The following is a 27,342-nucleotide window of genomic DNA, read 5'->3' as shown; positions in this document are numbered from 1 at the left end:
GTAGACATGGATTGTACGTGTCTTTTACTAATAGCATGGAAGTACATTTAGCAGGTCTAAGTACTAACCACGATCCCTGACCTCACTCGCTAAGTTCAATGTGTAGCCAATTGTAGGGAAAACATGTCATCAAGGCCCAAGATTTCACTCGCTGAGTTTTTGGTTTGCAAGAAAAACAATTTTGATGGGAAAAATTTTCTTGAGAAAATTCTCTCTCTAAGATTTAGTGGGGAAAACGATATTATCACAAACTAAAGGTCCTCCCAAGGAAAATTTGAATAGGTTTGGTTGAAGTTATCATATTACAGGAGTATATAAACAAAGGGAAATGATTTCAGCACAAACATGTTTTGATAACATGCGCTCATGTTTCTTGTCTTTTAGTATTTAATTGTCTCTTAGGTGCTTTCTGGGAACCGTAAACCCTTTTTAAATACTAAAAGACAAGATACATGTGCGCATATATCAAAATATAATTGTGCTGGAATCATTTCCCTAAAAAAAGTGAGAAAATTCAGAAATATTTTTCCTTCCCAAAATTTTCCAAACTATTCTTGCAATCCAAACAATGCCTGGACTTTTGATTCAAGATTCGTGAGGCATATGCTGGTGTTTTAGGATAAGGAGAAGCACATAGGATCTGCATGCGACTGATTAGACGGCTTAGATTGCACCATGGACGTCCAACGTGGAGGCACTGTGATGATAGATTCTGAACACTTGATTGGCACACATGCACACGTGTACCGTAGAGATTCGACTAAACATACAGCCACAGAGAAATCAGGCTAGACGGACTATTTTCACACCTTCCAAGAGAGTTTCCCTCCAAGAGAAGGAGAAATGTATATTTTAATAGATTTAGCTATAATTCTTCCATTTGGATGAGAAAAAAAGGCAGGGAACATACCTGATTGCAGTTAGTGGACTGGGATTGTGGGATGATCCTGAGCCGTTGGATCTCATCTTTATAACGTCCACCTAAAAAAGCAAAAAGAAAAGTACCATCATCAAAGCAAGGGATTTTGTGAATCTCATTTGTATAGGCCAAAATTATTGGCTACAGATATTGGCACTACCATGTTTTGATAATTGCACGAACTTAGCTTGTCCTTTCCTGTTTATTAGGCTACTAAGAGCTTTTGGAATTTGGAAATGTAATACAGCTGTTCAAAAAACAAAAAACAAAAGACAAGATGAGTTTGTGGTTTGGGCAGTTATCAAAACATGGCAGTGCCAATATTAGTAGACACAGCCAAATTATTTGGTGGGGCTCGGAAATGGGAAATGATATAAGCAAAACCATGTTTTGATTCTTCCACTAATTCTTCATTCCTTCTTGTCTTTTATTCTTTGGCTGTGTCTACTAATATTGGCACTGCCATGTTTGTGCTTATATAAAAGACAAGAAGGAATGAAGAATTAGTGCAAGAATCAAAACATGGTTGTGCTTATATCATTTCTTCATTCCTTCTTGTCTTTTAAAGAGCGGCTAAAGTTTATTACAGCTCCCAAAAAGCCGTCCCAAGCCCATTAAAAAAAATAAAAAATGAAAGGACAAGCCGAGTCTGTCCAAATATTAAAATACGGTTGTGCTGAAATCATTTCCCCAAAAATTCATTCAAAACAACGACACATAAAAAGAGATTTACAAGTTACAACACAGAGAAGCCCCAAATGGGAGGTAAAGCAGAAGAAGCAGAGAACCAAAGATGAGTGAATCCAGTTCGAGTCACAAAAGGGCAATGACTCACCCTCACGATCACCACCCCAAATCAACCCTCTCCGGCACCGGAAAATCAACCAAAACACCTCGTATTCTCCCCCTCGTAGTCTCCCTAAACTGCCTCGAAGACTGCACCCTCGAACAAGAAACCCTAGCCGGAGTAGCCACCGTTGAACACATCAGCCTTAGCCGGATCGCCGACGGCAGGATCGAAGCAGCCGGCGCCGTCATAATCCACTCTCTTTCCTTCCTCCCGAGAGCCGCCCAACGCCGGCTCCAGCCATGGCAGCTCATCTTCTGCCTCGGCTCCCCGGACCGAGCCGTGGACTCAGCCCTAGCTTCAGATCTCGGCCTCCGGCTCGTCCACGTAGACACCAGCAGAGCCGAGGAGGTGGCTGACACTGTCATGGCGCTGTTCCTTGGCTTGATCCGCCGGACTCATCTTCTCTCTCGCCACGCCTTCTCGGCTTCTGGTTGGCTCGGCTCGCTTCAGCCGTTATGTAGAGGGATGCGCCGGTGTAGAGGGCTCGTGCTCGGGATTGTTGGGAGATCGGCTTCTGCGCGGTCTCTGGCTACTAAGAGCTTGGCTTTCAAGATTAGTGTGCTGTATTTTGATGTTCATGAGGTAACTTATAACTGTGTGATTTATTCATTATCTGAACCTAAACCCTCCATGGGGCCGTTTGGATACATGGATTTTATAAGAGAGGATTTTAAAATCCAGGATTTTACAATCCTCTATTATAAAATTCTTGTATCCAAATGACCTATATAGTTTCACATCACTTTGTGTTGATTTGGAAAATTACCTGTTTCCCATCTGTTTTTAAATTAGTCTCCAGCCACATCTGTCTAATTGAAGTGAATGTAGTTTATGAGTATTGATTTTAGTTGTAAATCTTGGGTGTTTCAAATGGGTCTGTTTTCAAATGCTGATGGATGAACATATGGTGCAATTGCACTTTGGATACTTAATTGTGAAGTATGTGGGTGGTCTTGTTACTCACTATTTGATGTGAAAAACCAAACAGAAATGGTGACTGTTGCAAAAAAATGGGATTGAGGTGAGGCAAGGCTCTGATTTCTTCCAATAAGAAATCTAAATGGGGCTACAATGGCAGAGGGTTTTAATCCTCCGGATCTAGTGGTATTCTGTTCGGTAATTGTTGCTGTTGCTGGTTTTATGACCAGCAGTTGCAATCCAATGTACTGAAATGCAATAATATCGGCAATAGCCGTTACACACGTTGCATTATGGGTCTAGTGCTACGCTATGTTTATCACTATCTGCCTCTAGTCCAGTGGTCTTACAATTCCTAGTATTTTCCTCCAAACTTGAATTGTCAATGCATCTCTTAGGCTGTGGCACTTGTATAGGGAAAATTTCTTCTTCAACATTGTTCGTTTTAATGCTATTGCTAATATGGGAGGAATTAAGTGGCTCACATGCAAAAGGCCGGCACGACGGTATCTAGGTTGCACAGCTAAAATCCTAATAACTTCTTCTGGCATCTGCGGATCTTCAATGAAGGTTGAAGATAATGCCTCTTTCAAACCATGTTCTTCAACATGCCGGTCTAATCTATCATTCATCGTCTTGACTTGCTCAGTAAGGGTGTTGATATGAGTTTGAAACTTTTCATTGCGAACCCGTTGTTCTCCGTCTCGAGCCTGTTGTCGTTCTTGCATATGGCTTATAATTTTGAGCAGCACCTTTTTTTTTTGAATGATTGCCAATTTTATTGCAAACAATGGGAGCCAAGATGGTCAAAATACATAAAAGTCAGGAACATATGAGAGAAAAGCTAATATCTAGTACAACAAAAAGTAGGCAGGGCGGAAGAGAGTCAAACAGAGCAAAAGCTTCTTTAGAAACTCCTTCTCTAGCTAGACTATTCGCCACCTTATTGTCATAATGGCAAACGTGCTTAAACACAACAGAAGAAGATCCCACCCAATCTAACATCTCATCGAAGAACCTATCAATCTCCAAGAGTGATTCTGCAAACCTTGGAGCCACCGAATTACATTTAGGGAGTCCCCTTCTACCACCACATTATCCATTCGATCTCTTACCATCAGCTTTAAACCTTGATGAACTGCACGCACCTCAGCCTCCGTAGCATCCGCCTCCCCTTGGGTCCCACAAAAGCCCATATCACCTTGATGAACGAGCTTAAACACAATAGTGAGCAGCACTTGTTACATTAATAAAGCATAAAAACAGAGTTCGTACTTGAATACTCGAAAAGATGATTTGGACGTGAATACTCGAAGCTGATTTGGCAAAGATGCCCTTTCTTCTTGCCCCCCCTTTTTTGAAACAGGGTAACAATTATAACTTGCATATGAAGATCAATCAGGCTTGTGCAATTAACAACAGATACCAAACAGAATGACACCACAACTATTAAGTACAGCAACCACATTGAATAAGATTTGTGTAGCATCTAGTAGGAAATTTACAACCTCATGAACTAGCAATCCAAAACCAAAACAAAACAATAGCTTACCCAGAGAGAATATCAGCTAATAGAGAGAACAAGGGTATAGATTACTGTTGAGTGTTGATGCAGCCTCAAACCCTATAGAATGGGGCTGATGGATGTTTTCACATCAGCTCATAAGCAGAATGGGATAGAACGGCGAAAATAGCCCTTTTAGGAGGCGGCCCAGATGGTGTCAGCACTTGGAGATTTGTATGGGTTGGTACATTTTGCTTATAGCAGAACTACCCAGCAGATGTTGCATGAGTAGGCATATTTGCTGGGGTTGGAACATTTGCCCATCCTACAAATTTGCATGAGTTGGACATTTGTCAGGAATTACATATGGGTGGACAATTTTTCTTCGGTTTTAGGATTTAAATAACTTATAGCAGTCCCACTTCCTCAAGTCCTCTTTTAAAAACCACAGACCTTTGATTCTAGGTTTATTCTTCCATGGTTTGGTCCTCGATTCATGGTTATTGCCTTAAGAAAAGCTTAAGCAATGATGTTGCCAATTTCTCAAGGTTGCATCGACAAAGTATAACTAAGGAATCATCAATAATGAATTCCCTTCAAGTTTTATTTCGCCACCCAATAGTAAATATTCAATTCCACTCCTCGCTTTCCAATTATAAGAAATATATCCCATCATTCTTGAAAAGAAGCTCAAATTCTTCACCACTTAGCTAGGCTCAAATCCAAGTAGGAAGGAAGATTGTTAGTTCTACATTCCTCTTCACTCCATTTCGAGATGTAGCTTTTTCTGGACTAAAAGTTAAAGGAAGATTGAGTTTAAGGTGTTAGAATAACTCCTCCATAAATTCATCTAGATTTCAATGCCCCTCCAACACCTTGTCAGTGTCCCCTCAACATAGCATTAGACTAAAACATTGAAAATGAGAAAGGCGAAGATGTCCTTGACCAGTATCGTATGAAATTTAACACAACTACTACTGATAATGCATGACTTGGGACAGAACCAACTTGAATAATTTTAACCATCATAAACATTGTCATTGTCTGTGCCCCATGCCCGCATTCATCTCTGTCTTTATAATGCCATGTTATTTCTAACCTGCTAAATCTATTATGCATTATAAGACCTCTTGATGCAGGCATATAATCAGAATTGGCTTACAATAAATTCAATGACTTTATTGTGCGTGTAATTAGTGGTTGCCGGAACATGCTGCTCTCAATATCTAGTTCGATTGGAGCTCTTAAGCAGAAGTTCTATTGACCTCTTCCAAACTTGGTGTTACTGTCCTATGCATTTAAGTAGAGCATGTGGTGCACAATATTCTAGTATGCTAGTGCTAGGTTCTATAGCTGTTGCATATCCATTGTTTTAAATTTCGGCCTTCGGATATGAAAATTTCGGATTTCGGCTGAAATTTGAAAAAAAAATCTGTTTCGGTAGGGACTGAAACCAAAATCGAAATTAAAATCCATGTGCATATGTAATTGTATCTTGAACTCTCTCCCTAGTACTTGACTGTGGCAGAATATTTCTAGTTCTATTGATCTCATACAAACTTGATGATACTGTCCTGCGCACATTTTTCTAATATACTAGTGTTAGGTTCTATTGCTGTTGCATATCTAATTGTATCTTGAATTCTCTCTTTACTTTACGGTGATTAACACAATTTTGTACAGGGAAAAGGAAAATCAGGACGACCTTCTATTACATTTCCTCCAGCCGCACGAAGAATGGATACACTTAATGATTTACTTGCAACAAGTGATCTTATTTCACTCCATTGTACCCTGTCAAATGAAACAGTTCAGATTATCAATGGTGAATGCTTGCAACATATAAAACCTGGTAATTTTCAGGCGATTTATTGATTTTCCTTGTGATTCTGGTATTGTACTTTTAAAGTTACTGTTATGAATCGATGTTCTGAATTCGTTATGATCTTTAAATCCGATTATTTGACCGCTTGTATACATGATTATCCCTTCTTTTTGCATCTAAAGAAGGATGAATATATTTGTCTGCAGGGGCATTTCTTGTGAATACAGGTAGCAGTCAGTTATTAGATGATTGCGCTCTGAAACAGCTTCTTATCGATGGAACTATTGCTGGTTGTGCTTTAGATGGTGCTGAAGGGCCACAATGGATGGAAGCATGGGTATGAGCATTAGCCTTAGGGTATGATTGTATTCTTTAAGATATGAGTTCATAGGGTTAAATTCTGTTATATGAGTTGCAGTTACTCAATATTGTTACATCTGGTTCTTTTATTTCCTTTCTTGAATGCTAATATGGTTCCATATTCGCTAGAAGGTCCACCTCCCCACTATTAAATATCTCCTGCATCAATGCAAAACAGTTTTAAACTTGGAATATGATTCATACAAATTTGTAGGATTTCTATGATTCAAAGAAATAAATGAATTCTAGTATTCCAATAAAATAAAATAAAAAAGGACAAAAACTATTCCTATCAAACTTGATTTGATCAGTTAAAAATTGATCAATCAAGAAACCCTAACCATATAATGAAACAGACATTGTTTACCTGAGACCAACCCAAAAAAGAGGTAAAGAACAGTTGACTGATTGGCGAGTTCTAACATTGAAGCTAAGTTTTTAGATAATCTCAAAGGTTTAACCAAATATGAAGAAAACAAGGCAAATGGGCTTTGCAATATTTGTACTTTTCCAGCTAGACATAGGGATCAACACCGGTATTCTAAGGACCATACAAGCCTGTTACATGAAATACGTCAAACCCAAAGCAACCCCACCCCTGTGAAAAATAAATGAATTCCAACAATCTTGGGCAAATTTAAAGCGGGGTTTTGTTACTACCATGTTTACTTATGAGCTCTCCGTATGGAAGATCTGCAAATACCTCTTGCGTATGTCAAAACTTTCCAGATTCCTATCTAAAAAAACAACAGTAAGTCTGCATTATGCACAAACAAAAACAAGAAAGCAAATAACAAATAAATAAAATAAGGGAAGAGAAGATTCAAGATGCCTGTAACGATCAACATAAAGATGGACGGGCCAACTTGATATTTTGGTACTATCATCACAAAGAAGAGATTCCGATTTGGGTTCCTTCTTTGCAGTTGTAAGTGTTAATTATACAAGATATAGTACACTTGATTTATGTATAGAAAACCTTTGAACTTGATTTCGGATTCAAAGAACCTTTGATAACACAAAGCTGTTGGCCATCTAGTTATGGCTCCATGTCATGAGTCCTGATTAAGAGAAGAGAGTTTTAGGGACAAATAAGACATCACTTTTCAGTTTGCAGTAAAAAAGGGCGGCCCAGTGCATGAGGCTCCCGCCATTGCGGGGTCTGGGGAGGGCTAGATGTACGCAGCCTTACCCCTGCTTTGCAGAGAGGCTGTTTCATTTTGCAGTAGCATATGCAAATTTATTGCTGAAATGGCGTTATGTTATATAATGTAATTGAAGGGACAAAAAATGAGCTAACAACTTATGAAATAATCCCTGTAATATCCTTACAATGGCAAAACGGCTGGACATAAAATCCAGGCAGAGAGAAATTATCGTATTTTTGGAGATGAAGTAGAGATAGTGGAAAATGGTGAGGCTCATCAAAATTATGATAATCTAATGGGCAATATGGAAGAATAATATGTGGACACTGGGATCGAAATTCTTAATTGTATCTGTAAGTAGATGGTTGTTGGTGGATGAAAGGTTCATGGGATAGTGGCCGGATGGGTTGCTCCACTGAAAAAACACTATCAATCTCAATTTTGAGGGGGCTCCGATCGGTGATTGGGGCCAACTTCTATGGGAGCATTATTAGAAACGAGACACAATATTAGATAGCTTTTCCAAGAAATAAAAGACTTCGTTGTAGCCACGGCTAAAGCACTTCCAGAAGGGCTTTGTATCTTTTGAGGACTTTAGCAGAAAGTTGGTGGAGAGGGGAATTTGATTAATTCTGTCTCTGGGGCTTCCCTGCCATTGGTGAATGATATCATTGATGAGATTTGGGTTTTGGTTAGAGGCAATATATTCTTTTTAGGCATGCATTACATGAAGCTAATGAGGTCGCTGAAACCCTTGGTAGGATGATTTTCTTAGGTGGGGCCATTGGAGTTATGTGTAGAGCAATCTCCCTCTTGAAACTATTCCATTGTTCCGCATTCATAAAATCATTATTTGCAAAATAAAAAATGGAAAGTTTCAAAAAGCTCCAAAATACCATAAATGCCATTTGTTGTACAGCTAACATGAAATGAACATTTCAAATAGCTCCAAAAAAACACAAATGCTATTTGTTGTACAGTGTTAACTTACCAACTTCTCCAAAAGCTTAAGCTGTTGGAGAAAGGCGTTATTTATCTTTTAATACTAACACTCCCCCGCACGTGTGTCCCACTTGGCAAACACGTGGCATATGTGGTCCCACTTTGGGCCGACCATCGCATGTGGATTTTGCTATTCGGGAGGTTTGAACTCGAGACCTTTGGCTTTGATACCATGTTGACTTACCAACTTCTCCAAAAGCTTAAGCTGTTGGAGAAAGGCGTTATTTATCTTTTTATACTAACATACAGCTAACCTGAAATAAACGAGTATGCCACCAAACACGACTAAAGATGTTATGACCATACTAGGCACTGCTGCATTCCTATCAAAAGCCTTTTTGCCCTTTAAACATCGATGTGACAGGTGTTACTGTTGAAGCTCCCACTATACTCTCATAAACATTCCCAAAGCTGACTCCTTGATCACAAGTTTAGCTGTTGTCATATATTCAGTTGATTATCCAAACCTGGATACCAAGTTTTTAGATCAATCATTACGATCATGCTTTTTGGAATCTACTACTTATGGTAGTGTTCCACCTTTTGATCTTACAATTACTAGCAAGGTTTTAAACTTCACTCAAACCGTTTTTTTTTTTTTTTTTTTTTTTTTAAATTCAGGTCATTTCAGACAAAATCAAACCCGAAATCCGAAATTCACAGATTTCGGCTGAAATTTAATACCAAGATTACTATTAGGTGCTGCCAACCTAAAATGACTTATTCTCTCCTCCATCTTCTGTCTGCTTCAGATGATGAAAATCTTATAAAGTTACCCGAAGGGCAAGGCTATTGATACAACTCCTACAACATTTGGATGAAAAACTTCAGAAAGATAATCAGCTGAAGAGACCTAGTTGATTAATATCCAGCAATTGCAGCTAGATCCTATAATGATGAACGATGTTAAGTACCGGCTGTAATTGGTACATTTAATTGATACACTTGCACGTTGTTTTAATTGATACACTTCCATTTTTAACCTCCACAAATCGAAGGGCTAGGATGATCCTATGGAGCTGATTTTTTGGGCACACCCTATCTATGATAGGGCCCATCAAGTGAATGCTTTGGATCATCCAAACAACATGGGCCCACTGTGTTTTTGGTCGGCGGACTAGACAAGCTTCTCTAGTCGGCCGACTAGAAAAACTTTCCTCTCTCTCTCTCTCTATATATATATATATATATATATATATATATATATATATATATAATATAATATTATATTATATTACATAATGGTATTTATTTGATGTGTTTACTAAAAGAACCCACCTCAAACACAACCAAGCTCGAGCCTGGCTCGGCTCGGCGCAAGAGCCATATGAGGCTACTTTGCCATCTATCTATAGGTGCCTTTGATTGAGAATCAACCCATAAGTGCCATGCTTATTCAATGATTTGATTTAAGCCCGAGGAAAATCAAGATATCTTTTGCTTATGCATTAAAAATTATTCCCTCCCTCATCACGTAGGAAATATGTGGAAGGAAATTTTGCTCTTGTCAGATGGACGGTAATGCCAAACCAATAAACCTTATCATAATTCATAAGAACGATTGTGACTTAGGTTAAGTATCTCTCTAGATCACTTATTCAGACGTGCGATTGCTTGCTGGGAAGAGTAGGGCCCTTGTTGATAGTTGTATGTCTCATGCATACGAAGATGTCAAAAGAGATCCAAATTAAATGGATAAAGCTAAAGAGGAATAAACTTAAATTGAATACGGTTGGCGCTCTTAAAGGAAATCCATGTATATCGGGTGGAGTCATAAGAAACCATAGAGGTGAGATTTTATTTGCCTTTCCTCATTATTATGGCACTGGTGCTAACTTGCAGACGGAGGCAAGAAGCATATTAGATGGCCTAAGGTACTCAAAGTATATGGGTTAATCTATTAGTTAGCTTGAATAAGATAGTTAAGCGTCGATTGACATCCTCATTGAGAAGAAAAAGATCTTCTTTTTCCTTGGTCCATCATATACTACGGTCAAGAGCTTAGTTCTTTAATCTTAGAGTTTAATCCAAAAGTGCACATCAATTTAGCTGTTTGTCTTTATAGGTAACGTGGGGTATATCCCCTCTTGTATTTTCCCTTGTTGATTGACAAAATTTCAGGTCACACCATAGGTGTCAAGATAAATTCTGGGTTAATTTTTTTTATCTCTATGCATTAATCACTATGTTGGGAGTGTGATCCCCAAAACAGAGCTTGTCTTCAAGGAGTTCCAATCCATAAACTCCAATCCATGAAAATTGGGTTTTCCACAAGAAAGCTTGATTTTTGAGTTTTTTTTTCCCGATGCAAAGCAAGTACACTTGACACTTGAAAGCAACACCAAAACTAACCTCGAAATCTCATAGTTTGTGTGTTGGTCTGGAAATCCCTACAAAACAAACAAAAGAATAAAAAAATAAAAAAAACTGTTTCATTACATCTGTCATAGCAGATAGCGTGCTCTTGATTTACAACTTGGTGAGAGTTCAAAGATAATGAATTAAAAGAAAAATAATTAAGAAACATCTTAATTAACTGATTCTGTTGAGTTTTCATTTTAGTTGTTGGGACACAAGTAGAACTCACCCTTAAAGGCTAGCCATTAAGAGGAGGGTGCCCAAGTCATTACAGGCCCATCCACATCCATTCGCTCTTCCGACATCCAATCCATGAGAAGCTTCTCTAGTCCGCTGACCAAAAACACAGTGGGCCCATGTTGTTTGGATGATCCAAAGCATTCATTTGATGTGCCTAAAAAATCATCTCCATAGGATCATCCAAACCTTCGATTTATGGAGGTTAAAATGGACGCGTATAATATCCACAAATCGAAGGGCTGGGATGATCCTATGTAGCTGATTTTTTGGGCACACCCTATCTATGATAGGGCCCATCAAATGAATGATTTGGATCATCCAAACAACATGGGCCACTTTGTTTTTGGTCGGCGGACTAGAGAAGCTTCTCTAGTCGGCCGACTAGAAAAACTTTCCTCATATATTCATTAAATAGAAGAGGAGGCAAAAAAAAAAAAAGTGAGAGAGAAAAGAAGAAAGAAACAAAAGAGAAAAGACTACAAGATAGGCAACTCGTGCCAAACTCTCAAGTAGAACAAGACACAGCATAATTGGTACATGTAATTGATATACTTGCAGTTGTTTAAGGTTCTTGGCATTGTTCTACTCTTTCTGTTCAGGCACTGGGAAAAGAGTTTTTTTCCCTTCTTTTTTTATGTAAACAATTATATTCATAATTTCAAATGCACAAACAGTATGGCCTACCGCATTAGTCGCATGTCAGTTGCCTGCACTGATTTTGATCTTTTTTCAAATGCATTATTTTTTTTTTCTTACCATATCTATTGTATATTTGCACGTCACATTTGACACGTATTTCATTAAAGATGCACGGATTTTAGCTGTCTTGCAACAATACTTCCATTTGTTTTATTGGTGGAGGGCACTGATATCTCCATTTGTCAAGTCAGGTAAGGGAGATGCCAAATGTATTGATACTCCCTCGCAGTGCAGATTATAGTGAAGAAGTATGGATGGAAATAAGGGAGAAAGCTGTTAGTATGTTGCAAACATTTTTCTTTGATGGGGTTTTTCCAAATAATGCTATTTCAGATGAGGATGATGAAAAAAGTGAAATTGGGTTTGAGGATGAGTTGTTGGAGAAACAACCTGCTTTGCCAGTTTGTGACGGTGAGCAGCTGACAGATGAAAGTCAGTTAAGTCCAGAATACAGCCAGAAACAAGGTATCTATAAATTGGAGTCCCCTGTTCAGTCTCAAGGTTCAGCTTTGTCTCAAAATACTCCTACACGATCCGAGGAAAGGGCTAGCCGATCGGGTAAGAAGGGTAAAAAGAGGCCCGCTCGCCGTAAATCCCAACAGAAAAATGACCGGTCTGCATTAGAAAGAGACAGCAATTTTATCTCACAGAGAGAAGAGGATACAGCTATAAGCAGCAGAGATCAAGTGGCAAGCTCCAGTTCTCGGTTTGCTTCCCCAGAGGATGGTAGAAAATCTGAAAAGCAGGCGGAATTAAGCATGGGGCTCAGCAGAAAATGTGGGGAACTTCTGAAAGATGGGTATGTTATAGCTTTACGTGCAAGAGATCGACCTGGGTTTCACGTGTCCAGACAAAGAGTCCCTGGTGGTGGGTGGTTCCTGGATACCACATCTAATGTGACAAAAAGAGATCCCGCTGCACAGTTCCTTGTTGTTTTTAGAAACAAGGTGTATTGTCGGGAACTCTTCTCCATTTTTGTTCATTATGGATCAAGTCTCTACTATCTGTTCAGTTCAGACTAGCAATAAAGTAATAATTGTGATGTATAACTGATATGGCATTTGAATTGATTTCTCCAGGACACAATTGGATTGCGATCGTTTGCTGCTGGTGGGAAATTATTGCAGGTAATTTCGGTTTCTTGACTTGGTTGACTTAGTATTTGGCTATGGTTTTAGATTAGGGGTGTGTGACTAATAGACACTATCATTCTTTTCTTTTAATTAATTTTTAAGTTATTTTATGCAGTTTCTGCATGATATACTGATATTCATTTCAAGCTAAAAGTGGTTTAGACTGGACTATTAAATCTTATTTGATATTGCAGGCCAAACTTTATTTTCGAGCATTAACTGTGTTTCGTTAAAGGAATACAGTGTCGATTCCTTTCATATATGTCTCCTTTTGTTGATATGAAGTGATTACTCGGTGTAACTATAGATGGGCTTGGTGCAAAACTTTGATTGGACAATTCTAACCGCCTGCAAATAATTGGTTAAAAAAGTTTTTTTATCTAAATGCCTATTTATAAAAGTTAATTGAGTTTTAGAGTAGATAATGCCATAATGCCACAGTTATGGTTCATGACCTGTTGTTGCAACCATAACAAAAATGCATAGTTTTGAATTTTGATCGACAAATGTCGGTTTCAGCTGATGTATGTCTGTGTCAGTCTCCACTGACACAAAATTTCCCAGGACAAACATTGTTACAGGATGTCGAGGATCATGTCGGTAGTATTTCGGTCTGTCCACTGAAACACTACAAATCCATGTATAAAAGTCCTAGAACTTTAGTTGAAATGTTGACATTTTGATCAAAGTGCACCAATTTCCCCCCTACGCGATTTTTGGGTTTTTTTTTTTTTGCTTCTTTTGTTATTTAACAGTTACCATTAACATGGAAATGCATCAAATCAACGTTGATATCATTGTGTTTTTATTTTCAAAATAAGGAAAATATGTTTTCAAAATAAAGCTAATCAAACATGCATGTTAGCGTCTAATTTTATTATGTGTTAGCTATTGTTGCCCGATCTAGTGATTGACAATATTTATTTTTCATGTCAAAATTATTTATTTTTATTTTTATTATTTTTTACCTATCAAAAAAATTATTTATTTTTGTTAAAAATTCTTTAAAAATAGAAAAATTATATTTCTAGAAATAAACTAATCAAACATGCATGTTATTTTTTATTTTATTACATGGGAATTATTCTTTCCTGATTTATTGCTGGATGGAATCTATTTTTTTAAAATAAAAATTAATTAGTTTAATTATTTTTCTAGAAACTCCTTCAAAATAGGTAAAATAATTATTTTTATATCGAATATATCAGAAAATAAGATAGAGGGAGGGGAAAGAGCAGGAGAGAGGTAGAAGAAGATGCAGATCTTCATGAAAACCCTAACGGGAAAGACTATAACCCTCGGGGTCGAATCTAGCGACACCATCGATAATTATAAAAGCCAAGATTCAGGCCAAGCTAGGAATTCCTTCGGATCAGCAGCTCCTGATCTTCACCGGCAAACAGCTTGAAGACGTTCGTATTCTCGCCGACTACCCTCTGTCTAGAAGGAATCGACCCTGCATCTTGTTCTGAGTCTTTGTGGTGGGATTATTGATCCCTCTCTGATGGCGTTGGCTAGGAAGTATCGGAAGAAGATGCAGATCTTCATGAAAACCCTAACGGGAAAGGCCATAACCCTCGAGGTCAAATCCAGCGACACCATCAATATAGCACACAAATGTATGAGTACATGATTAGGGTATATTGGTGAAATGACCCGCATATCCTCAATATAGCACAATACAACTAATAATATATATATGAGAAAAGTGTAGCTACACATACGTGTAGCTAACTTAGCTACACCGACGGCTTAAAATACAGTGGGCCCCACATTGTTTGGGTGATGCAAACCATTCATTTGATGGGCCCTCACATAGATAGGGTGTGCCCAAAAAATCAGCTCCATAGGATCATCCCAACCCTACGATTTGTGGAGGCAAAAATGGACGTGTAAAAACCTTCACAAATCTGTCCATTTTTGCCTCCACAGTTTGAAGGGTTGAGATCATCCAATGGAGCTGAGTTTTTGGGCACACCCTATCAATGTGAGGTCCTATCAAATGAATGGTTTGGATCACCCAAATAATGTGGGCCCACTGTATTTTAAGCCGTCGGTGTAGCTAAGTTAGCTACACATACGTGTAGCTTCACTTAACTCTATTATATATATATATATATATATATATATATATATATATGAGAAAACGGTTCCTACACACATGTTTAGACAAGTTATCTACACACTAGCTTAAAATAGAGTGGGGGGCACATTATTTGGGTGATCCAAACCATTCATTTTTAAGGCCCTCACATAGATAGGGTGTCCACAAAAAATCAAATCCATTGGATCATCCTAACCATTCGAACTGTGGAGGCAAAAAATGGACTAATTTGTGAAGGTTTAAAGACATCCATTTTACCTCCACAAATCGTAGTGTTGGGATGATCCTATGGATCTGATTTTTTGTAGACACCCTATCTATGTGAGGGCCTTTAAAATGGATGGCTTGGATCACCCAAACAATGTGGGCCCCCACTGTATTTTAAGCTAGTGTGTAGAGAACTCTCTACACATGTGTAGGAACCGTTTTCTCATATATATATATATATATATAGAGTGGGGGACACATTGTTTGGGTGATCTAAACCATTCATTTGAATGATCCTCACATAGATAGGGTGTCCACAAAAAATCAAATCCATAGGATTATCCTAACCATTCAAACTATGGAGGCAAAAAATGGACTAATTTGTGAAGGTTTATACACGTCCATTTTACCTCCACAAATCGTAGGGTTGGGATGATCCTATGGATCTGATTTTTTGTGGACACCCTATCTATGTGAGGACCATTCAAATGAATTGTTTGGATCACCCAAACAATGTGGGCCCCCACTGTATTTTAAGCTAGTGTGTAGGTAACTTACCTACACAAGTGTGTAGGAAATGTTCTATATATATATAATGAAAACTGCATTTATTCAAAGATGCAAAGAATAAAAGAACATTTGATATAAAAAAATTATATTATATGGCCCACGTTAATTTTTTTTTGACTTTGAATGGATTCCTTTTCATGCTTTATGTATGAATCAAGCTTTTTTTTTTGTTCCAGATAAATAGAAGAATGGAATTTGTATTTGCAAGTTATAGCTTTGATGTTTGGGAGAGCTGGATGTTGGAAGGTTCTTTGCTAGAGGAATGTAGGCTTGTCAACTGTAGAAATCCCTTGGTAAGTTTATTTGGTGCACAAATTTCTTCAAAATAGAAGATCACACAATTAATTTGCTAGTCTTATAATATTTTTATGGTGGAGTGTTATTATAGAAGTTTTATCATTCTAAAAATGTTGCCATCTCACATCTTTGTTTATTTATTTATGAACATGCGTTTGACCTTATTCTTTTGGTATGCGGTTCCCTACTAGTGAAATTTCTTGCCATGAACTGGATGTAATGATTCCTTTCTAAAAGAAATGGTAGTGAGAACGAACATAATGTGATCATGTAAAGTTTGAGTGAATATGATATGCATCTGCTTCTTTTCTCTTTCTTTTTTTTCCCTCCAATTCCCAATGCATTAAGTCCTTTCATCTACTAAAAAGCAAAAATTGGTTAGACCTGGAATTTTGTTAACAGGAAAAGGAATTACAAGAAGTGGAAATGCCACCTTACCTCAAAACCCAATGAAACAATGCAGTTATTTACAACGTATGCTTGGAAAACCCAAAAAAATCACATCTTGTAGCACCCCTAATCATTCTAGTTTAGATCTTTCCGCTGTCAGTATGCACGGATATCTCTTTCTTTGCGGTCAAAATTAGCAAGAGAATCGGCTACATGGTTAGCCTCTCTAAATTGGTGAGACAATCTCGACATTAGCTCTGAAATAAGAGAGTGAAGTTCTTGCCATTATTCTTTACTAGTTGTGTGTTACTTCTAGTCTCTGCCTGCAAGTTGGTGCCAACCTTATATTAATGGGCAAAAGCAAATATTAAGTCACCTCTGTGGTCTAATGACTGCCAGAAATATCGGGTTTACCCTTAGAGGTGCCATCTGTATTTAGCTAGACTTCATCTCTCATGGATTTGATCCATTTCACTTGGAGCATGCTTTCTTTTCACCGGATTAGTAGTAATGTCGATTTAACGATGATCCCATTCTTTCATAAGGCGTGCAATAAATTGGACTGTCACAGAAGTAAAACAACAAATGATGGGTGATAAAAACCATGAACATATTTGTGCTTTAGAATTAGACTAACAACTTGGCAAGTTGACCGGGGAATTGTTTCTCATTAAAAAGATGGAGTGCTACTCTATTTAGAGGAATTATAAATTTTAGTTTATGAATCCGCAATTTTTCTTCGAGATCCACAAAATGCATATTTTTCAAGTCCTTTCTGCCTCATTAGTCGATTCTCTGGCTCCATCTTCTCTTCCTATAGTTTGAGATGAGTTGTTGGGCCAAGTGGAGGCATTTTGCTGGACACTGATTGCATGTTTGAATACATGTGGTATGTTGAAGACAAAAAATTTTAAACTTCCCAGAGTGGAAAATGTAGATCTAATCTCTGGAAAGGGACAGGAGAGGAGAAGTGCAAGAGAGAAAGTAAGGAAAGAGAAGGAGGGAATAGTGGGAAGGGAGAGAAATTGTGTCGACTTCTCAATCTCTCTTATATTATTCTACATCAATAATCATCGTCTTGCCATTCATAAGTATGGAGTATTTATATGGTGGCCGACCGTGAAAATCGCAAGGGCAGAGTGTCAAAACTTTGCCCCTTGATTTTTTATCTAAGTGGGAAGTCAAAAAAGGGGGTTTGACCAGATCAAAAATCAAGGGGCAGAGTTCTGACACTCTGTCCTTGTGATTTTGACGGTTGGCCACCATATAATTTCTCCATAAGTATGTACCCTTGTATCTCAACACTCACCCTCAAGTTGGTGCAAAGATATCACTCATGCCCAACTTGCCTACTATCTGAGATAATGGATTTGTAGTAACAGGTTTTGTAAGGACATTAGCTAGCTGTGCTTTGGTAGGAATCTAAGGATTACAAATCAATCCTAGCCCCCTAGAAATTGGATTGCAAGCAACCATTGTCCTGCAAAAGCAGGAAAATTTGAAAAAACAAGCGGAAATTGAACTGACCGCCAAAAGGGACATTTGACATAGGCAGAAAGGAATTCAGAGCTGGGGGGAAAGCAAAACCAAAAAAAAAACAAGGAAAAATATCTGAAACAGAAAGACAGGATTCTTGAATAAAGAGCGCAAGAAAAGAGCTCGTTGCAGGCGATGACAAAGAGAAGCAGATTCCCTCAAAGAAGGCAGACAATCCATCCATTCACGAGAAAACCAAAGAAAGTGGAGCCATTTCTTTGTAAAACACACAGCCCTCCCGACATGCTCAAAGATCAAGTATATTGCCCCACCAAGCGAAGATGAAGATATCTGAGGTGTCATCTTTCAAGAAAATGGAAGCTGCTAGGAGACCACTTATTTGGCCTGGAGAACGTGTTTTTTCTATTCAAGTTTACGAATCCAGGTGACTATATCCAAGCGCTTGAATCCTCAAATCACAATTATGGTGGACGATTCCTAGGACTCACTTCACTTGAAGTACTGGACCACCCACGGCCTAAGCAAGCTTGCCAACATCATAGGGAAGCCCCTTTACATGGACTCCCAAATATCGAATTCCTCATGATTAAGCCATGTTAGAGTCCGTGTTGGAATCACTATGGGGAAAGCTTTGCTAGACAGCATTCAAGTATGCACACCACTAGGGCTCCAAATGCAAATGGTGGAATATGACTAGAAATCCAAGTTCGGTAGTGTTTGCAAGGACTATATCCATGCCACTGGGAACTGCCTACATGCTCCCCCAGCCCATGTAAAGCCTCCAAAGATGGAGCAGCAACAAGGAAAGTCAATTGTACTATACTAGACAACAAGACAAAAAACTACGAGGCACCAAAAGGGCAAGAATTTGCAACATATTAAAGGGACATCCGAAAGGTAATACATCAAGCAAGGAGAATAATATTTGGTACCCAATCCTGGAACCGGAGGTCGATTGAATCCCACATTCTGAGGCTAAAGAAGAAATTATACAACCCGACAAGGTTGTTAATAAAATGAAAAACGAGACCAGGACTAGTCCACCAAAGCCCAAGATGCCTCAGAAGACAAATTGTTGACGGATCACAACTCCGAAGGTGATCCATGGCGGGGGGTTCCAAAGAAGAAATATCCTTGCGCTCCCTACTGAAGACGCTACCTAAGATCCCAATTTGCAGACAAGCAAGCCCTTTATGTAAATCAGCACTCATCAAATAAGTGTTGAGTTACCTCCACAGCAAGGCTAAATTCTTCCAGACCAAGAGTTGGAGAATTTGGATCATTCGGAACCCATTGTTTCCCCCTATCTATTAGTTATTGTTGAATCATCTGATACCCTTGTATTCCCCTTATCTTTTAGATATTATATCCAAGGTTTTAGATTTCGGTTTCGGGGGTAATTTCGAACCTAGCCGAAATCCCGAAATTTCGGCCAAAATTCGTTAAAGACGCCTGAAATTTCGAATTTTTGGCCCGAAATTTTTCGGTAATTAAGGCGGAAATTTTGGAAATGAATAAAAAATTAATATTTTTTAAATAAATTCTCTGAAATTGCCGAAATTTACGAAATTTCGGCTAAAATTTGGTACGTTTTGCCAATCTCGGATTTCGAATGTTTCGGTTTCGGTCTTGACCGAAATCTGAAATTTCGGACGAAATTTAAAACCTTGATTATATCTTGGGATAGGATTGGTGCTTTGTACTATCAATTGTAATATCTTTCTACCTTAGTACACCGGTAGGGGTCCTGCCTAACCCCAGCTTACCTATTAAAAAAAAAAGATCCCAACAACGTCTCTTATCATGATTTGACTTGTCGTTCCATAGAAAATCGTATTCTATTTATCCCGATCCTTGGAGAATTTCGTATCACTTCCTTTATCACCCTTTTGGAAACTATTGGTAGAAGCAAGAGCCAACTTCTGTATATGAGGGTCATAATATTGTGCATTAGTCAAACGACTCTGCTGGCCAGCCATGCTGTACGGGTCAGAATGTTGGGCCACCAAGAAGTAGCATGTGCATAAGATGAGTCTAGTGGAGATGCGAATGCTTAGATGGATGTGCTAGATAGAATTAAAAATGAAGACATTCGTAAAAAAGTGGGGGTGGCACCAATTGAGGAGAAGATGACAGAGCACCGCTTAAGATGGTTTGGACACATCCAACGTAGGCCTTTGGATGCTCCAGTGAGAAGAGGTGACTCGTTCCAAGTTGATGGAGTAAAAGGAGGTAGGTGCAGACCGAAAACAGCTTGGGTAGACACAGTGAGGAAAGACTTGATAGCTAGTGTTGTGAGAGAGAATAAAGAGAAAAAGATAAGTGAGTTAGAGAGAAAACTCCCCCTCACTAATTAAAGGAGAAATATGCACAATTACAACTATGCCCTCAGGCTTAATACATATATCCAACACTCCCCCTCAAGCTGGAATGTAGATATAACACATTCCTAGCTTGCTACAAATATCATTCAATTTTGACTTAGGCAAGGGTTTTGTGAAAATATTTGCTAACTGGTCTACAGACCGAGTAAAAGAAACATGTATCTCGCCCTTATGAATCATCTGACGAATAAAATGGCAATCAACTTCTATATGCTTGGTTCTTTCATGGAAGACAAGATTAGTGGCTATGTGAATTGCAGCTTTATTATCACAATAAAGCTGAGCTGAAGGAGGAGGAAAACCAATCTTTGTCATGAGGGAACGTAATTAAAGAAACTCTCCACTAGTATGGGACATAGCTCTGTATTCTGCCTCGGCACTAGACTTCGAAACAACTTCTTGTTTCTTAGTTTTCCATGACACTAGATTGCCACCAACAAAGGTGCAGTAGCCCGTAGTTGATCTTCTATCTGCTGGAGATCCTGCCCAACCTGCACCACAGTAGCCTTTCACCCTGACATGTCCATTTTTCTTGAATAGTAGTCCTGTTCATGGTGCCTCTTTCAAATAGCGGAGGATCTGAACTACTGCTGCCCAGTGAGAGGTACGAAGATCACTCATAAACTGGCTAACTACTCCAACTGTATAGGAGATATCTGGGCGAGTAACCATGAGATATATGAGGTTACCAACGAGTCTCCTATACCTGCCAGGGTCTTCCAACAAATTTCCTTCCTCTGGAATAAGCTTCACATTGGGATCCATAGGCGCAGATACAAGTTTTACACCAAGGTTTCCCGTTTCCTCTAGTAAGTCCAACACATACTTTCTCTGCGATAGAGATATCCCTTGAGAGAAATATGCCACCTCTATCCCAAGAAAGTATCTGAGCCAACCCAAATCTTTTGTAGCAAACTCTGCCTGTAAGAAACTCTTCAATCTCTGAATTCCCCCTGAGTTGCTACCTGTAATGATGATAGAGATGGCATATTCCTCTGATACCACTCCCCCGCACGTGTGGCCCACTTGGCAAACACGTGGCACATGTGGTCCCACTTTGGGCCGACCATCGCATGTGGATTTTTGCTATCCGAGAGGTTTGAACTCGAGACCTTTGGCTCTGATACCAAGTTGTGAGAGAGAATAAAGAGAAAAAGATAAGTGAGTTAGAGAGAAAACTCCCCCTCACTAATATATTTATTAAAGGAGAAATATGCACAATTACAACTATGCCCTCAGGCTTATTACATATATCCAACAGCTAGGAACATAACAGAGAACATGACCTTGGATAGGATAGAATGGAAGAAAATGATTCACGTAGATGAACCCAACTAGAGCTAGGATTAGAGCCGGGTAGATTCCTTTCACCTTCTTCATGAAATCTTTCTAAAGGATTCATTTAGCCGACCCAACTAGTTTGGGACAAAGGCTTTGTTCAGTTGAGTTGAACGATTCTGCTGACTTTTAAATAATTTGGTCCATTCAGTTTAACTGTAACCGTGGGCACAATCATACTTTCCAGGGTGTACATGATTCACAAACATCCTGGATCTCGAGTGTTGGTAGAAGTAACATTACCATTGGGCGATCAACAAACAGTGATATGTGGGAGGAAATTAGCCACAAACAGTGATAATAAACAAGCAGTGATATTTGAAGATCGACGAACCATTTATTATGTGGGAGGAAATTAGCCACAGACCTTTGTACATCTAAAATGGCTATACAAAATTGTATAATTTAACAGCAGAATTTCAACTGAGCTGCAGTGTTCTTAGGGATAAAATATGATAAATTGACGACTACCCTTGATGGGTTCCTGTTGATGTTACATGGTTCTTTCAAGTGGGTGAAGTACTCGTGTGAGACATATGTCGGATTCCAACACTTAATGGATTCAGTGGGATACATTTAGTTCTTTTTAATATTTTCTGAATATTACTAACACTTGTACATTTATCACAGGCTCTGAGTTTTGTACAAAAGCTTTTATATGGAAAGAACACATAACATATATCAAAAGCTGCAATATATTACCTTTGATAACCTAATTATTATTTAAAAATATTTGATTTTTAGGATTGATTGAAACATATTTATATTGCGGGACTCTATCTCTGTCAATGAGTACGCAATCGCGGCTGATACTCGGGTCGGATAACCCATTGAGCTTTTACTTCTGTTTTTCTCTGTTTTGTATGCATATTTTGCGGTCCTATACGGCCCTATCTTTGTGGACCTCTTGTCCCCCATGTAATCTTGTTTTGCCGTAAAATATTCGTCATCTTTTTAAAAAAATATTGCTGAATCCACCAATCCTTTTTCTTGTGATTTTCCAAATTCAACACTCGGTACCCATGTCAGATTCCAAGACTCTTACTCGTACCCATGCAAAATATGTTTCTATTTGCAGCTGGAAATGTCTGATATGCTACCCAACCTCTGGACAAGTCGTGACAGCTAGTTCTGGTCTAGTAGCTTTGCATGCCTCTAAGCTGCCAATTCTTGAACCTGACCTATGCATGCTCATAGTTGTCAAATTCTTACGACTCGTACGAGTCAACTCCCGAGTCAAGTTGAGTCGAGTCGCTGGGCTTTTGAGGTGAGTTGCATGGGTGACTCGACTCTGTTGAAGACTCGTCCGAGTCGTCTGTTGACTTGAATGAGTCGCTGGGAGTCGAGTCGAAAAATAAGACTCTTATGAGTCGAGTCGCATCGCGTTGCGTAACTGGCCTGGGCTTTCTTGTTTTGATTGTTGAAAACTGGGAAGTTGGAACTTAGAACTTAATTATTTTTGTGCATGCAAGTTACTAGAATATATATCTCACACACACACACACACACACACACACATATAGAGAAAAGTGTTTCTAAGCACGTGCTTAGGGAGCTCCCTAAGCAGAAGTGGCTTAAAAAGCCACCGATTGGTTCACATATATATATATATATATATATATATATATGAGGAAACTGCTGGTGAGCTTAAGCGCACCAAACCTATGGTGCGCTTAAGCTCCCCAATCACATGGCTCCCCAATCACATGTGGTGATCCAAACCATTCATTTGCAAGGCCTTATGATAGATAGAGGGTGTACCAAAAATCAGCTCCATAGGATCATCCTAACCCCTCCATTTGTGGAGGACAAAAAATGGGCAGATTTGTGTCTGTCCATTTTTTGTCCTCCACAAAAGGAGGGTTAGGATGATCCTATGGAGCTGATTTTTGGTACACCCCCTATCTATGTAAGGGACTTTAAAATGAATGCTTTGGATTATCCTAACAAAGTGGGCCCCCATGTGATTGGGCGCTTAAGCTCACCATAAGTTTGGTGAGCTTAAGCGCACCAACAGTTTCCTCTATATATATATATATATATATATATATATATGAGGAAAGTTTTTCTAGTCGGCCGTCTAGAGAAGCTTCTCTAGTCCGCCGACCAAAAACAAAGTGGGCCCATGTTGTTTGGATGATCCAAATCATTCATTTGATGGGCCCTATCATAGATAAGGTGTGCCCAAAAAATCAGCTACATAGGATCATCCTAGCCCTTCGATTTGTGGAGGTTAAAAATGGACAGAGGAGGTTAAAAACACAGTGACCCCACGTTGTTTTGATGATCCAAAGCATTCATTTGATGGGCCTGACATAGATAGGATGTGCCTAAAAAATCGTCTCCATAGGATCATCCTAACCCTTCGATTTATGGAGGTTAAAATGGATGCGTATAAACTCCACAAATCTGTCCATTTTTTACCTCCAAAAATCAAAGGTTTATGATGATCCTATGTAGCTGATTTTTTGGGCACACCCGATCTATGCCGGGGCCTATCAAATGAATGTTTTGGATTATCCAAATAATGTGGGCACACTGTGTTTTTTGGTCGGCGGACTAGAGAAGCTTCTCTGGACGGCCGACTAGAAAAACTTTCCTCATATATATATATATATATATATATATATATATATATATATAGAGAGAGAGAGAGAGAGAGAGAGAGAGAGAGAGAGAGAGAGAGAGAGAGAGAGAGAGGAAACTGTTGGTGCGCTTAAGCTCACCAAACTGTTGGTGAGCTTAAGCGCCCAATCACATGGGGGCCCACTTTGTTAGGATAATCCAAAGCATTCATTTTAAAGTCCCTTACATAGATAGGGGGTGTACCAAAAATCAGCTCCATAGGATCATCCTAACCCCTCCATTTGTGGAGGACAAAAATGGACAGACACAAATCTGCCCATTTTTTGTCCTCCACAAATGGAGGGGTTAGGATGATCCTATGGAGCTGATTTTTGGTACACCCTCTATCTATCATAAGGCCTTGCAAATGAATGGTTTGGATCACCACATGTGATTGGGGAGCCATGTGATTGGGGAGCTTAAGCGCACCATAGGTTTGGTGCGCTTAAGCTCACCAGCAGTTTCCTCATATATATATATATATATATATATATATTTGAATGGTAGTTACAAGCATATAATTATTTATATTTTTGGCTTAGTGCTTTATCTAAGTGCTATTTTTTACATGCTTCATCTTTTGATATTTAATTATATTGTTTTTCAACTAAATTTCTGTTCTTGTCAAAAACTCTCACGAGTCATAATATTAAGAAATCGAATCACGAGTCGAGTCACGGGTTGACATTTGTGCGCATGCTACATGAAACAGATACTCCTCCTCCTCCTCCTCCTCCTCCTCCCCTCTCTCTCTCTCTCTCTCTCTCTCTCTCTCTCTCTCTCTCTCTCAGGAAAAAAAAGGATAAAGGATAACTTATATTGATGTAAAAACAGAAGATATATGAGGGGCAAAGCTTGCCCAATAACTAGCTCCACTCTAGAAACACCTTGTATGGCTATATTTGTCTGTCAACTCATCAGTTTCTCCGTGAATATTTACAAAGGAAACATCAATTATGCTACTTAAAAAATCTAGAATCTCATCCACAATGAGTGAAGTTCTCTAAAGCTCAGAGCTGCATGATGTAGCCCAGGCAGTTTCATTGGAAGAATTGTCTCACACAGCTTTTTCTCAAGATTTCTCATAAGATTTGGAGACCAGTTAGGCGAGCCCGGGCTTTACTTCATTAGAACCTCCAGTATCCATGGGCTCCAAGTATCCGAAGGAGCTGTCATCAAGGTTAAACTTGAGGTAATTAGGAAGGGCAACCTCCGTTATCCGTGGGCTCCAATTATCCGAAGAAGCTGTCATCAAGGTTAAACTTGAGGTGATTAGGAAGGGCCGATCTCCTAACGACTACATATTCAGCATGCCCTAAGTGAAAAATTCCATTTATGATCTTCCGTCAAGGTAATCTTGACTCGTGTCCAGGAAGAGCCCCATGAAAGCTAGTACTGCATTTTTGCGACAATTTCAGCCAAGGATTAACTTTCTCAAATGAAAGTGATCTTTAGAACAGACCTGTTGGTCAATGATTGTTTAGGCTGCCACCTTCTCAAGTCTGTTTTGAAATATAACCTTTTGTCTATGCACTGGTCCGGAATGCCGTAAGTAGGCTTAAAAACATTGTCCCTAAGATGGCTTGAAAGCATTGTATATCTTCATGTTATCGTACTTGTTATTGGGTATCGGACCAACATTGCTCGTATTGCTGTTTGAGTCTACGAATCTTGATGTCAATGGTAGGTACTCCATTTGACCATCGTATGCATTAACAGCTAAAGGGATTTGCTACGGACCATTGCAGAAGGCATTTTGCGGACCGGCTGTTGCATGAGAGAGCAGCCATGTGGGCTCACTTTTTGTCTTATTCATTTAATTCATCCTATGTGGCTGCTCTTTCATGCAACAGACATTCCGCGAAATGCCTTCTGTAATGGTCCCTAGCAAATCCCCAGATAAAATATGTTGCACCTTCTGCTTCATGCTACTTAATAGCGCACATTTGTTCATTTTCATTTACGTGGCATGCCCAAAAGTTTGGGGAAACTGTGCTCTGGATTTCTGATTTTTATCCTGGTTTCACTGAAATGCAGGCTGTGTTGGATGTACACATTGAGATTCTAGCAGCTGTGGGTGAAGAAGATGGAGTTTCCCGTTGGCTCAATTAGGTGAGGAGAAACCTGTTCACCCCCTTGTTTTTTTTATTTGTATTCCTCTCCAAATTTGCAGAACATTCAATTTTGACTATGTTGAAATGGGAGAATCGACCTTCTCCATGTATTGTGGTTTCTGTTTGTCTACTATGGAATCATTTTAAATTTTTAGAGTTTTCTTAGTTCGACCGTCCTTGATTGTTTCTTTCCCTTCTTTTCATCCTTGAAGATTTTAAAAATAATTCTGCATGCATGAAAGAATTTTAGAAGACTTATGATGAAATCTAGAATTTAACCCATAATATGGGATTGCTCATTTTAACTAAATGTGAAATATTCTGCTCATTCCAGTTAACTTGTATAGCTAGTTTCTAGCTTTCTCTTCTCGACCGTAAGGAGACATTTTCGTTGTTCATATCATTAGTCAGTTCATGCATGTCCCAGGCTGTTTTCAATTCTGAACAGCTCATAAGACTATTTGCTACTATATTACCAGCAAGAGGAATGATAAATGAAGGGCACCCTTGCAAAAAATCAACCTTCAAGGGCTCCCTTCATTCTATCATTCCTCTACCAGCAATGGTCGAGCTTGCATTGTTCTCACTAACTCGCTGTTATTGCCTAAGTGGCCAATTGAGTTGGTCTTGTTGGATGGCCATCGCCCCACTTCGGCATTTTCCTTTCCTTGGTTCCTCTCTCACTACTTAGAATAGCAAGTACTAAACCCCCAGTAAGATGTCCAAAACAAACGTGGAGCCCAGCAAAACCATTTTGCTCTTGGCCATTGTATTGTAGGCTTGCCTTGGATGTCGTACACCAATTTGTGGATACTGACAAAACAATGCGGGGCCTGTTTCGCATGTGTATAAGATTGGTA

The 27,342-nt window shown here is 38.9% G+C and overlaps 1 protein-coding gene across 1 annotated transcript; it reads left to right on the top strand.

Moving 5' to 3' along the window:
* Positions 1-1,645: 1,645 nt before the first annotated feature.
* Positions 1,646-26,647, top strand: LOC143887893 (C-terminal binding protein AN-like). The gene is made up of 7 exons (XM_077392134.1): positions 1,646-2,351; positions 5,875-6,043; positions 6,223-6,353; positions 12,015-12,770; positions 12,903-12,950; positions 16,014-16,130; positions 26,406-26,647. The coding sequence occupies exons 1-7, from the start codon at positions 1,713-1,715 to the stop codon at positions 26,478-26,480; spliced, it is 1,935 nt and encodes a 644-aa protein (XP_077248249.1). The 5' UTR covers positions 1,646-1,712; the 3' UTR covers positions 26,481-26,647.
* Positions 26,648-27,342: the final 695 nt, after the last annotated feature.

The sequence above is a fragment of the Tasmannia lanceolata genome, unplaced genomic scaffold (assembly GCF_043159265.1).
Source record: "Tasmannia lanceolata isolate RefF3 unplaced genomic scaffold, GAP_Taslan_0.1 ptg000012l, whole genome shotgun sequence".
Classification (NCBI taxonomy): domain Eukaryota; kingdom Viridiplantae; phylum Streptophyta; class Magnoliopsida; order Canellales; family Winteraceae; genus Tasmannia; species Tasmannia lanceolata.
The sequence above is the reverse complement of the archived record's forward strand: the minus strand, read 5'-3'. Positions and strand labels throughout refer to the sequence as shown.